The sequence below is a fragment of the Falco punctatus genome, assembly GCF_963210335.1.
Source record: "Falco punctatus genome assembly, chromosome: 5".
NCBI classification, from domain to species: domain Eukaryota; kingdom Metazoa; phylum Chordata; class Aves; order Falconiformes; family Falconidae; genus Falco; species Falco punctatus.
The window spans coordinates 19,767,324-19,779,513 of record NC_137584.1 but is presented as its reverse complement, the minus strand read 5'-3'; the positions used below and the strand labels follow the sequence as shown (position 1 = coordinate 19,779,513).

At 44.3% G+C, this 12,190-nt stretch overlaps 1 protein-coding gene across 2 annotated transcripts; it reads right to left on the bottom strand.

Moving 5' to 3' along the window:
* Positions 1-671: 671 nt before the first annotated feature.
* On the bottom strand, positions 672-11,236 carry LOC308063992 (glutathione S-transferase). 2 transcript variants are annotated; one of them, XM_080387762.1, is made up of 7 exons: positions 11,115-11,236; positions 7,773-7,879; positions 6,666-6,717; positions 6,299-6,431; positions 5,090-5,231; positions 1,863-1,994; positions 672-1,023 (listed from the first exon to the last, which is right to left on the bottom strand). In XM_080387762.1, exons 2-7 carry the CDS (start codon positions 7,857-7,859, stop codon positions 901-903), a joined length of 669 nt encoding a protein of 222 aa, XP_080243888.1. In that variant the 5' UTR covers positions 7,860-7,879; positions 11,115-11,236; the 3' UTR covers positions 672-900. The 2 variants fall into 2 exon arrangements, with proteins under 2 accessions (XP_080243888.1, XP_080243889.1); XM_080387763.1 differs by having other exon boundaries at positions 11,124-11,236.
* Between the last annotated feature and the right edge of the window lie 954 nt (positions 11,237-12,190).

Here is a 12,190-nt window from a genome sequence, read left to right as displayed (position 1 = left end):
AAGAAAGAATAGTTTATGGCACTGTTCTTAAAGGGAACAGTGATGGTTCCCATGAAATTAGGGTAAAGAATCTGAAAGAGTAGCGAATGCTTTAATCACTGTTGAGATAAACCTAACCCTTTTAATGAAAAGGTAAACAGCCAGTGCAGTTCTCTTGACAACTACTTGGGAAGGGGCTGGAGAATGTAAAACCTTATAAAAAAAAAACAGTCAAGTGGTTATTTTCCTCACTGTTACCATCTAGCCAAGCAGCAAGAAGAGCAAGGGAATAGGCGCTTTCAGTAGATGGAAACACCATCAGGCTAATTAAACACAAGTACTTTGATCTTTCAGTGAACAAAACCGCTTCCAAAAGATTCATGTGGTGATTAAAAAAGTTTCTTACTTTTGCCATAAACTCACCAGGCTTGTGAGTTTTAGGGTTTATTTATTTATTTATTAAACTGCTGCTCTGAAAGTAACAGAGACAGCAGTGAAATACAGCAGGGGGGCAGTGAACTTTGATTGAGGAGACCACCTAGAGAGAAAACAAAAAGATCTAGGCCTGAATTTAAATAACTTCCCCATTTTTATGGAGTGTCTCTTCTCTCCTGCACTCTATGAAGTGGTGGGGGCTTTCTACAGTACTCTGCAAGCTATAGCTGAAACATTTTACCCTACCAGGCATGTACTGTAATTAAACACAAAGTATCAGCATATTTTATTTCATGTAACTGCTCCATGAAATATCACTTTCTGGACTCAACAGGTCCAAATCAGCCTTTTACGCTAATTTAAAAGTGTATTATGTTTCAACAATTATAATGCAAGCTACAGAATACATGTATGCAGTTTACACTTACAAGGCACAGCTCTGGCAATATACTAACTACAGTTGTATGATCTTCGGCAGCCAAATGATTAGATATTGAATATCTTCCTCACATTGGCAATAAACTTCTCATCTGCTGGTGGCTTCCTCTGGCTGCCAGGCTGCAAGAATTTTTTGATTGTTGGAATGTTGCTTGTTCTTCCCTTAAAAGCCTGTAAGGGGCAGCAGTAAAACCAATGACAGTAAGGAAATTGTAATTCCATCCTTTATAACTTAAAAATCAGGTGACCTGGATATTTACTTGTCATTCCTATTTATTAAACTGAGAAAGGTAGCAGCTCCTTATAGCCAGCTCAGCCCTCAGCATTTTCCATTTAAAAAAAAAAACAAACCACAAAACCCCAACATACTACTGAATTGGAAAATTCAGGTGTGAATATTCTGATTGGCAATGCTGGTGCTATGAAGTTTAGCTTGGTTTCCCAGATGGGTATGGGAGAGATTAATATTGAAGAGTTAAGGTTCATCTAGAAAAAGTGGAAGAAAAAAGGAAAAAAAAGCAAAAAAAGATACATTTGGACAAAAAAAGCGGCAAAAGCAGCAATACTTCAGTGCAAAGCACAATGGAAGACAAGACATAAGAAATTCAACAAGTTTTGTGTATGATTTCTTCAAAATATAATTTTGCTAGCAAAAAGAGAATAACAAGAACTGCAGACACAGCAGGCTGCAGGCTTCCCCTCCTGATGCTCACTCTGTGTTTGAAGACATAGAAGCAGCAGTTTACAGGACCAAACTGGTAGCGTTAGTAAGTGAATTCCTGCCAGCTGACAACAGCTGGGAAAAGCAGAGCTGGAGAAAGGTGAGCCCCCAGCAGCTCTGGGAGCAAGGCAGTGCACCTGTTTTCAGGTGGTTGTAGCCCACAGAAGTGGACCAGAGAACTGTCAGTAACAGTACGATGGTTCAAAAGATTTAACCATCAGCTAGCTTTTAAAACTGGGCAGTGAAATTTGTATGTTATATTCTATGTTGAGATCAGATGATTACCAACCTGTAGCAGAGGGAACGCAGACAGTATATCAGGCTTGCATTCTTCTGCCATTAAAATGGCTTCCAGCAGATGTATGTCTGCCCAGCTTAATTTGTTGCCAACAAGATAATCATGCCCATGGTCTTTTAAGGCCTACAAAATACAAACAAATAACAGAAGTCATATAGGATGTAACAATTTGATCTAGATATTTAATTACAGACAGATTTCTACAAAAACACACAGCACAGCAAATCCATGCAAGAACCTATAAAGTCGGGAAGTGATAGATGTTCTCACAACAAAAAAATCAAACCAGAACTCATGTTTCAGTGTGCACAGACCTATCACTCACTCTAACCTACTGCACCAGGTAACTGTAGCAAGTCCACTATCATAAGAAATACTTAAATCATACAAAAGAAACAGGATAGAGAGGATATAGTAATTGGAAGAGGTAGCAAGGACAGTTTACCTGTAGCATGCTTTGATTTTTGTAAAAAAAGTCAAGTGAATTCCCAGATGTTTCAGCAAAATTTGAGATTGCTGATTATAGCTGAAATAGGTCAGGAATGAAGGAACACAGCCTTTCCATCCTTCATCCTGTATGGAAGGATTCTTTCATGGCAAACTGCTGATGCAAGAATCACAGTCTTCCAAGGCTACCAAGAGCTGTAACAAACAAGTTGTGCTGAATGTTGCAACACAGCTTCAGAGCAGTTACCAGCGCTCCAGCCTACCTTTTTCTTGAAGACTGTGACACTTAGAGCAGGAGCAAGAGAAGGAAATGTTTTAGTGCAGCATTAGAGTAGCTTAGGCACAGACACAACGACCAAATGTGCGCTAGAAGTATGACAACAGTCTATGACTTTGGAAGCTGATTCCTTCTCCAGTCCACCTGCCAATTTCACTGTAACAGAGGCAGTAAACTCTGACACAGACAAAGATGATAACTACATGTAGTTATTTCTTATACTGCTCTAACAACATCCAGCCCAGCTTGTCTGTCAAAGCCATATGGGAACTCCCAAACTGAGCATCAGAACCAGACAGCCTGCAGTGCCCTACAGTCCCTTTTGCCGCTCTGCCTGGCTGCTGAGTGTTTAAAGTGAACACTCACACAGCTAGTGCTATTTTCTGTCAGGCTGGCGTAACACATGGACTACAAACCCTGCTAAACCGAATCAATGGTCAACTTAAACAGCTGGTACAGGAGGAAAATTGTTCATCATTCTAACAAAATTAATTAGGCTAAAAATCACGGAAAAGTTTAGTTGTGTTTTCACTGTAAGTAAACAAGGGTTACCTTCAAGACTTCCCTGCAGTGAGTATACACACTAAAACGTAACAGGAATTTCTGCCACCTAGGCACAGGTTCAGAGAGTATGTATGTACATAAATTTGCTTTTTTGGTTATTTATAAATATTTATGTTATATTCATATAATATAATCTTCAAATCTCTGGAAGATTAATGTGTGCAATCAATGTCTCTCAGCACAGCCTTCCATTGCTGTGGCAGTGGATCCGTATGAACTCATATTACAGGAGTGTTGGCTTATGTTGTTCATGTGCACATTTTTTTTCACAGGGCAGCCTCTGTGGGTTTCGCTTCTGCAGTTTAAGACTAATAGAGGCACATGAAATTGCATCAAGTCCTGTACTTTCTGAATGGACTTCAGCTGCCTGTGAACTAAGGATTCAAGCTAGAAACCTGGCTCAGCTCTCAAACAACACGGCTCTGTACCCTTGGCAGAGACTTCTGAGACAACTGCCATGCTCTGAAAAAGCACTGTGAGGAAGTCTGTATAGTACAAGCATACAAAGTACAAAAGATAAAGTTACAAACAGAAGTACACTAGTGAGATAAGGATCACAGCTGGCTCAATTTGAACAGGAAAATGTTAACACCAAAAAAAATATAAAATATCGTAAAGGGAAAACCAAAACAAAACAACAGAACAAACAGCAAGCTGGTAGAAAATGGCAACTCGGTAACATCCAGCCTATGTTCCAGGGAGAAGAAAAGAACAGCTGGTCCCCTCCAGACCAACTCCTGCCTAGCTAAGAAAGACTCTTCATGTGCTCTACAGGGGTGGCAATGCCTTACCTCGTAGCTCATTATAGGCTAACTCTTTGAGGCACGCTAGCCAGTAAATAAACGGTTTATGCTTTTAAGCTAAATACATCCTGTTTGCAGAGCCTCTTTGTGCACACCTAAGGATGTCCAAATAGCAATTCAGAAAAAGACAGTAATAGTCTAAGTATAAAATATGTAAGCAATGGGATTTAGAAAGACCGCAGAATCAGGTCCTTAATTATAAAGCACAATTATATTTAACTTTGAACCGCAAGAGTTGTTGTGGTTTAACCCCAGCCAGCAAGTAAGTACCATGCAGCCGCTTGCTCACTCACTCCCTGCCCCCGCCAGCAGGATGGGGAGGAGAATCAGGAAAAAAGTAAAACTCAAAGAGTTGAGGTAAGAATAATTTAGTAACTGAAATAAAATAAAAATAATAAACAACATCAGCAGCAATTGTAATGAAAAGGAGAGAAAAAGGGAGAGGAATTAAATCCAATGGGAAGAGGGAAAAAATCCCAAGGGATGCACAATACAGTTGTTCATCACTCACTAACCAATGCCCAGCCAGTCCCCAAGCAGTGATCGGCAGCTCCCAGCCAACTCCCCCCAGTTTATATACTCAGCATGACTTTCTATGGCATGGCATACCCCTCTGGCTAGTTTGGGTCAGCTGTCCTGGCTGTGCCCTCCCCCCATTCCCCGTGCCCCTCCAGCCTTCTCTCTGGCAGGGCCTGAGAAACTGAAAAGCCCCTGACTTAGCATAAACATTCCCAAGCAACAACCAAAACCATTCGTGTGCTGTCAACACTGTTCTCACACCAACCCCCAAACACAGCACTGCACCAGCTACTAAAACGAAAATAATCCCAGCCAAAACCAGGACAAGAGTATATTACATTCTCAGGCAACAAGTTCTGAAGGCTGGCACACGCATTTAAATGGTGCATTTATGCAAAATGCTAGAAGCTATCAGTCACTAAGCTAGGTTTAAAAAGTAGGATCTGCTCTTTGAGGAGTCTTAAAAAGAATCAAAGATACTCAGAACTGAAACCACCCAGAAACTACTTTGTGGCCCTCTTCACACTGCTGCATACTGGCTCCATCATAAAGTTCCAGAGTTGCCCCACTTTACTGTCTTTGTGGACTACTGGTGATTTACCACTTACCTTTTCATAAACAGGGAAGTACCTGCTTGAAGCTCGTTCAATGATTAAGGCAAGATTCTTTTCTTTTGTGTCAGCTGGTTGAAAAGGGAGATACATGATCATTCCCATCAGGTCTGTTGTTCCCTCCACATACATATCAATCCTGAAACAAATACTTCTATTTTACATTTACCGTTTGAACATTCCATTTTGGTTATTTTCCTGAAATACAATGCTGAAGTGATCACTGAGTTAAATGCTTATAAGTGAATGTAACGTAAGACACTAGTTTGTTTCCAACTTGTTCTTCCACTTTGATTTTTTTCAAAGTACCTATCTTTATAAACAGGCTTACAGTGTCTGCAACAAGGCAAGGTATAAAAAACAGTCTGCAACTAATGTATCTGAAGCAGAGTTCACACTGTTTTCCATTGATAATCTATTCATCTATGCCATGGGAGGAAAGATCCCATATGCAAACCATGCTAGAGGGAAAAAAAATATTTTTGAGGTCTAATCATGAAAGGATCCCAGAGCTACCAACTGTCTGTTCAGACATGCCAGTCCATAATAATCCCCACAATCTCTGTAGTTTTCCCTCCATTATCACAGAATAAACCCTTTACAGTAAGTGGCAGTCAGTTAAGGACTTAACTGAACTTTTGGGTGACTTTTTTTAAAGAAAAGAGTAAATAAGGATTTTGCTTTTGCATTAGCCCTTTAATTATGAGCACAGAAAGTATCCACAGCTTACACACTAAAGTGATATTAGGAAAATAGTGGTTTAACTTTCAGTAGCATTAAGCCACTGGATGTCTTTTTTTAAATCAGCTGTGAAAGATTCTTTTCATTTTGAAAAAAGGAAATTAGAACACTTAAAGACACTTCATATTTTTTGCAGGTAGCTGTAGTTTTTCCCCTACTGCTTTCCCATTTAAAGAGAGAGGGGGAAAAGGGCATACTTAGCCTTTATTATTGTTTTAAGGTCCTGCAGTTGCCCAGGAACTTAATGCACTTATGGTCTCTGCTACAACATTCTCACTATGTTGACAATTAACAGTCATTCATCAATCACAAGGACCATTCACCTAATCCCTGAATCTGAGGAGTCAAAGCACTGGCAGATGTATATGCACCCTTACAGGCAGCTATTTCACAGTAATATTCTTCTCATAAATATTAAAAATCATGGAAGAGTATTAGTAAGGATAGTATGCACTGTTACCGTACCAGGCTCTCTCCTTCAGGTCTTTTCCATAGAGGTTGTACTTCGCTGCTATGTAGCTGAGGATGGCTCTGGTCTGCACCATCTTCATCCCATCGATCTCCACCATGGGCACTTGCTGGAATAGCAGGGATCCATCTTGGGAAGAAAGAGGAGCAAACTACTCAGACTGCTGCAATACCACACTGAATATGAGAAAGAGACCTGGTAACACACCAAGACATTTCCAATGAAAGCATCCACAAGCAAGCGGGAGTTTCAAATCTTTTCTTTACAGGTCACATTGTATTGGAGGTCTTACAAAAATATCACCTGTTGTCCTTCTGTTATACTGGTGTGAATTTATGTTTAGGGTACAGTTTACAAACTCACCATTGCGTAATTTTTCTAGGTCTTCCTTTGTTTCTATGAATTCTTCCTCAAACTGAAAGGCAACAATAGAAAACAACACTGTTTCACTCCAAAGGCAACTGAGAAGTGGAAAGAAGTATGGAAGTTGGACTCTACGTCTCCACACTATCCCCCATACTTCTCATGATTGTGTTGACCCCCTACTCCTATTCATCTCTGCTACAGCAAATAACCCAGGACTACAGTGTCCCCAGCCCCATAGTAAGTTTCCCTCATTATAAAGACCAGTCTATTTGCCTGCATGAACGATTAAGACACCAAATCATTCACTTAAAAGCAGCTGATGCCACATGAAATATTGAGAAATTTTAAATATCTTATGCCTCTATCAGACAGCATTTATCTCCCTCTTTCCCCCTCTGGCATTTTTATTTTTTAATGAGAAGGACATTCAAATGACAGCAAGATCTTTGTTTCCTCAGCACTCGTGCTCTGCAGCTTCTCTGTCAGCAACATTCACAAGTAAGCACTATTAAAAAAGCCTTTTATTTCCAATGAAGTCTAAATAGTTTGAGAAAATAGTTTCAAAGCACTATAATCAAACAAAAAATGAATGTAGAAATTAAGATTAAAGACAGGATGGTTTTCACCTGTGAATCTAGATAGCTCCCCTACTGCCTTCAGAGCAGCTCTGTTGATTTATCCCACTGAGATCCTGACCCAAAGAATGAAAAGCACCTTGTTTGGAGATAACGTTCTCAAGTGTTTCATGTGGTACCATGGTCTTGCAGTAAAGAACAATCATGAGGCACAGGGAAGTAATGAGTGTTCAGAAAAAGTCAGAGATACACAGGTTTGGTCTGTAGCAACAATTTTTGATCTCAGCTTAAAGTATGTTTAAAAAATGTTCAATTCTCTTTGCATGTTAAAATCCTTCTACTGTGCAGCCATTGCCCAAGGCACACGTTAAACACAATATAGGAGAGCGTATCACTGGAGCTAAGCATTCTGCATCATAATATGCAATGTTATGCGTATCTCTAAGCATAGACATAACTGGGAAACCTTTCCAAAGAATACCTATTCTTATCACAGATTAATCTGATCACTTTATAAAAAAGTACAAACCTCAACCCCGGCTGCTGCTAACAGCCATCGGATTGACTCCATCTTCCCCCTTCCATTGGTGTAGTGCAGCTTGGGTTTCCCTGCCATGATTTCAGAGTTCTTGTTTCCTGATAAATTCAAGATTATAATCTTATAGGAAGCATCATTTAACTTAGCATTTAAAATGTTCCAATCCAAATTACTACAGTTAGATGAATGTGAAAGCAGAAGTGCAGTCAAAGCCTAGATACTTGGGTTTGATGCAACCAAGTTTCCTGTGGATCAGTGGAAATAACCAAGAAGTACACACTACCAGCGCATATGCAGCAATTCAAAAACGAATCATGACAGAATGTAAAAAGCATCTACTAAATCCTATACATATCTTTTAAAATATTAACATAGCTTTAAGAGCTCACAAGAGTTTTACATCCAAAGCAGAACTGTATGGTATTCCTGAAGAAATACATTTTTAACCCTGTAGTGATGCAACCTCTTTAGTTGGCATTGGGTTTTGTGACAGCATCCGTGTCATACCAGACTTGAAAACATTTATGTCGAATTAATTGCTTCATAAGAACATCAACCCAGAGACAGCAGCACTATTTTCACCTGTCTCATTATGACATTTCAGAGCCCCATGGTCCTGTAACTTTACAAACACAAGCTTATAACAGCAATATATATTCCAGCATGTATTTCACCAGGCCTGCTGACTTCCATATTTAGCTAGTTCTGTTTTGACCATTAACCAAATCACAATACATCCATTGTAGAGAATGCAGACCGACTTAAAACCCACTCCAATTTTACAACCAACAGTTAAACTGTAACAGGGCTTTATATCCTATTTGCCCTGAAAATTCAACTTTAAAATCAAACCCAAACAAACGAGCCCATGACCTCTGTTGGGCAGATACTGCCTGGTCAATGTCCCCAGCAGCAGGGGACTGAAGTCAGCCCACCGAATCATGGCACTGGGATGAAACATTTAATCCTTTCCAATTTCACTAACAAGTGTAGTCACATGCACTTGAACTCAGCATGTATGAACTCAGCAGCTGATGTGAGCTTGCTTGGTGCTGAAAACAAAGCTAACACTGTCCTCATCACTAATGGATCCCAGAAGAACGAAGCAGGTTTAATAAGACGACAGAGTCACAGACTAACAAGAGTGCCTCACCATTAAGCTAAGGTTTTATCTGTTTACAGGCAGGCTTATTTATTCTCGCACAGACTTCACAGTATGTAATTAAGTCACAAAGCGGAAACTTTGGCCATAATCCCAACGGCATCAATGAAGAGGCACAAACAGAAAGTACAACAGTGAGAGAGGAGACTATATCCCCAGCCTTCTCCACTGAAGTCCTTTGTGTTGGGTGGTATTTTCAATAGGCAGCCACTGCTGTACTACGGGCTGGACTCACAGAAGAAACCTGGTGCCCCAGTCTAATACAGGTCTTCAAAACCGCTGCTCAGATTCCACCTAGCCCTGACAATGCCTATATCCCCAGACACCTCAGTCTCTTGCAACAAAGTTCGCATTATACATAAATATATGCTTGATAATAAAGAGTTTATTATATCTTGACAGTTTAGAGTTGGCATCTAGTCCAGAGCTGCTGGATGCTGAGCTAGATTCCTAATACCTGAATAGCAAAAGGGCGCATAAACAAGGCATTTAGAGAAATGCCTTATCTACCTTACCAGGCCCTACACACAGAAGGCCATGACCTGTGCTCCACGACCTAGTTCCCATAAGCGTGAGCTGCTTCATACCAAGTGAAAGAGCTCTCAACCTTCCGTACTTCAAAAATACTTAATTCCCTGGCACTCAGCAAGTAGACGATAGTTCCACCAAAGAACTGTGCTTGGGCCGTGCTCACAGGACGGACAAGCACACCTCCAGCACGTAGGATCAAAGCTGGGAAACACACTACAAGGACAGGGTAGCGTTGAGCAGAAAGAACAAACCTCCCTGACCTCTCCCCAAATGAGAGGCAGAGCTGATAAAAACCAGCCCAGCCAGAGCCCTGCTTGCTAGCATCAGCTCAGTGCCCCACTCCAAACAGCTGGGAAAGCTGAGGAGCAGAGCAAGCGTCCGTGGAAAAAATTCCAGGTACCAACACAACCTGTACTTGTTCATCACAGTTCCTTACAGGGATTGGCCAAGGGTTGAGGATTTTTGCGCAAGTAAGAAAAAGCTCACATTTTCCTGGAACTGCGCTTAAGGACTGACTTGGGGGTTTCAGCTGAATGCTTATATAGGGTTGCAAAGTACTTGGGTAACTCTGCTGCTGCTCTGCGATGAATAGCCCTTGGTAAAGCAGTGAGCCATTAAAGAGTAGCAAAATTGGTAAATTATCTTTCTTGAACAGCAGTAACAGACCTGAAAATAAATCACTAACTTCCTTGATGTTCTAGGGCATCAGACCTTCCTCAGAACTCAGCACTGTCCTCACAGTGAGAAACAAGCAAGTGAATTTAACAGCAAGCTCGTATCCTGATGCAAGATCTTAATCCTTCTTCTCAACTGAATGCGGACCCCAAGGCAGCTCTCCGCCCCGCGCTGTTCCTCCAGCACAGCCCACACCGGGCGGCCCGAGCAGAACGCCCTTACACACGGGCCTGCGCTGCACGGCCCGGCCCAGCCCCAGGCCACCTTAAGGCCGTCACTGCTGGCCAGCCCGTGGCGTGGCTGCCGCTGGGACCCCGGCCAAGTCCCGATGCATAAACCGTTCTTCCACCACCCGAGCCAGGAGGGGCGTTTGAACAAGGTGAAAGGCAAATTACGCCAAGAGATTTTAAAACTTTAACTCCAAACAGCAATCCCTCCTCGGGCTCCCTGCTGACCGCACGCAGAGCCAGACACACGCTCCCTCCCTGCGCTCCCACCCGGCGCGGACGGGTGCCCCGGCAAGGCAGCGGGCTGGGTAACGCCGGCCGAACACCCCCGGCAGCGGCCGGGCGCTCGGGCCATCCCTGGAGCCAACACCGGCTGTCACGCACCTGGCCCACCGCCCTCCCGGCAGCGGCCGCGGCTGGCCGCCCCTAGCCCCGCAGGGGGCTCCTTCCCGGGGCCGGCTGCCCTGCGCCGCCCTCCCCGCACCTAGCCGCGGCGGGGAGCGCGCCGAGCGACCGGCGCCGGGCGGCAGAGAGGGCGGCAAGGGGTGGCACAGAGCCCCGCGGCCGGCGGGCCGGAGCTCTGCCCGGGAGCCGCTGCCAGCCCCTGCGCCCCGCGGCCACACGCCGCGCTCCGCGGCCAAACCCACGCCCCGCGCCGGGCCGCCCCTCGCCCTACCCCACCCCGCACGCCCGCGGGGCCGCCGCCGCCGCAGCCCCCCGGCCCGCCGCCGCCAGTACCCGCCGCACCGCCAACAGGTGCCCCGACCCGGCCAGCTCCGCGCCGACTGCCCCCGCCTCCCGGCCCGCCGCGACGGGGCCGCTCCTCCCCTCGGCGGCCGGGGCGGGCTGACGGGCTGCCCCGCCCCGCCTCAGGCCCGGCGGCGGCGTGAGGGGGCGAGAGGCAGCGCCCGCGGCCCCCGGGCGAGGTGCCGGGCCGGCGGTGTGCGGGGGCTCTGGCCCTGCGTGGCTGAAGGCGGGGGTCGGCAGCCGCCCCGGGGGGCTCCCGTGGCGGGGGGTCGGCAGCCGCGGCCAGGGTTTGCAGCCCGAGTTTCTGACAGCGCTCGTCAGCTGCAGGGGCTGCGGGAGTGCCCCGGTGGGGTGGGAGGGAAGCGGCTCTTGTAACAGCTCCAAATACACACTCTGCTGCGGAAAAACATTGTGGTTTTTTCCTTTCTTGATGCTAAAAACTGGTTCCAGCTGCATGACAGCTCTTACAACGGAACTATCTGTGTTAGCAAGAGTTTTAGTGCCCTGACTCTGCCCAGCTTAAAACTTCCAGCACTAGAGCATTGGTTGGTTTTAGGGCACTGGCTGTTGCATTTACGTACTTGGTTGATTTGGTGTTTAATTAACATACACATTTACGTGTTCAACTGCCTTGCTAGGCTATCAGTAGTAGAGCTTGACCTGAGTGATTATACTGTTCAACTTAGGTACAACTTATATTTAACTTAAGTTTGATATAATGTAAGTCAACATGAGGTCCAACATTTCAAGGTCCGCTAGTGCATGACTCCAATGTGATGACTCCTTCCTCAAACAATTAATTTTCAACTTTACCGTTGGTGACAAACATTCATTTCTCAGCTGAGCCTGTAAAGTGCTCTTACTGCTACAGTAGACCTTTTGTTAAAGGAAATACTGGCGCAGCTATGGTACCGCAGTTTAACAACAAAACAGAGGTGCAGCAGGATCTCTGATCCCAGCATACTCCCAAGTTAATTTTGGAGGAAAGCTGAATCCAAACCCATCACCCCCATCAAACCACAACCTGCAGGCTTTTCCTGGCGTTTCCCAGAACAGATATATTGACT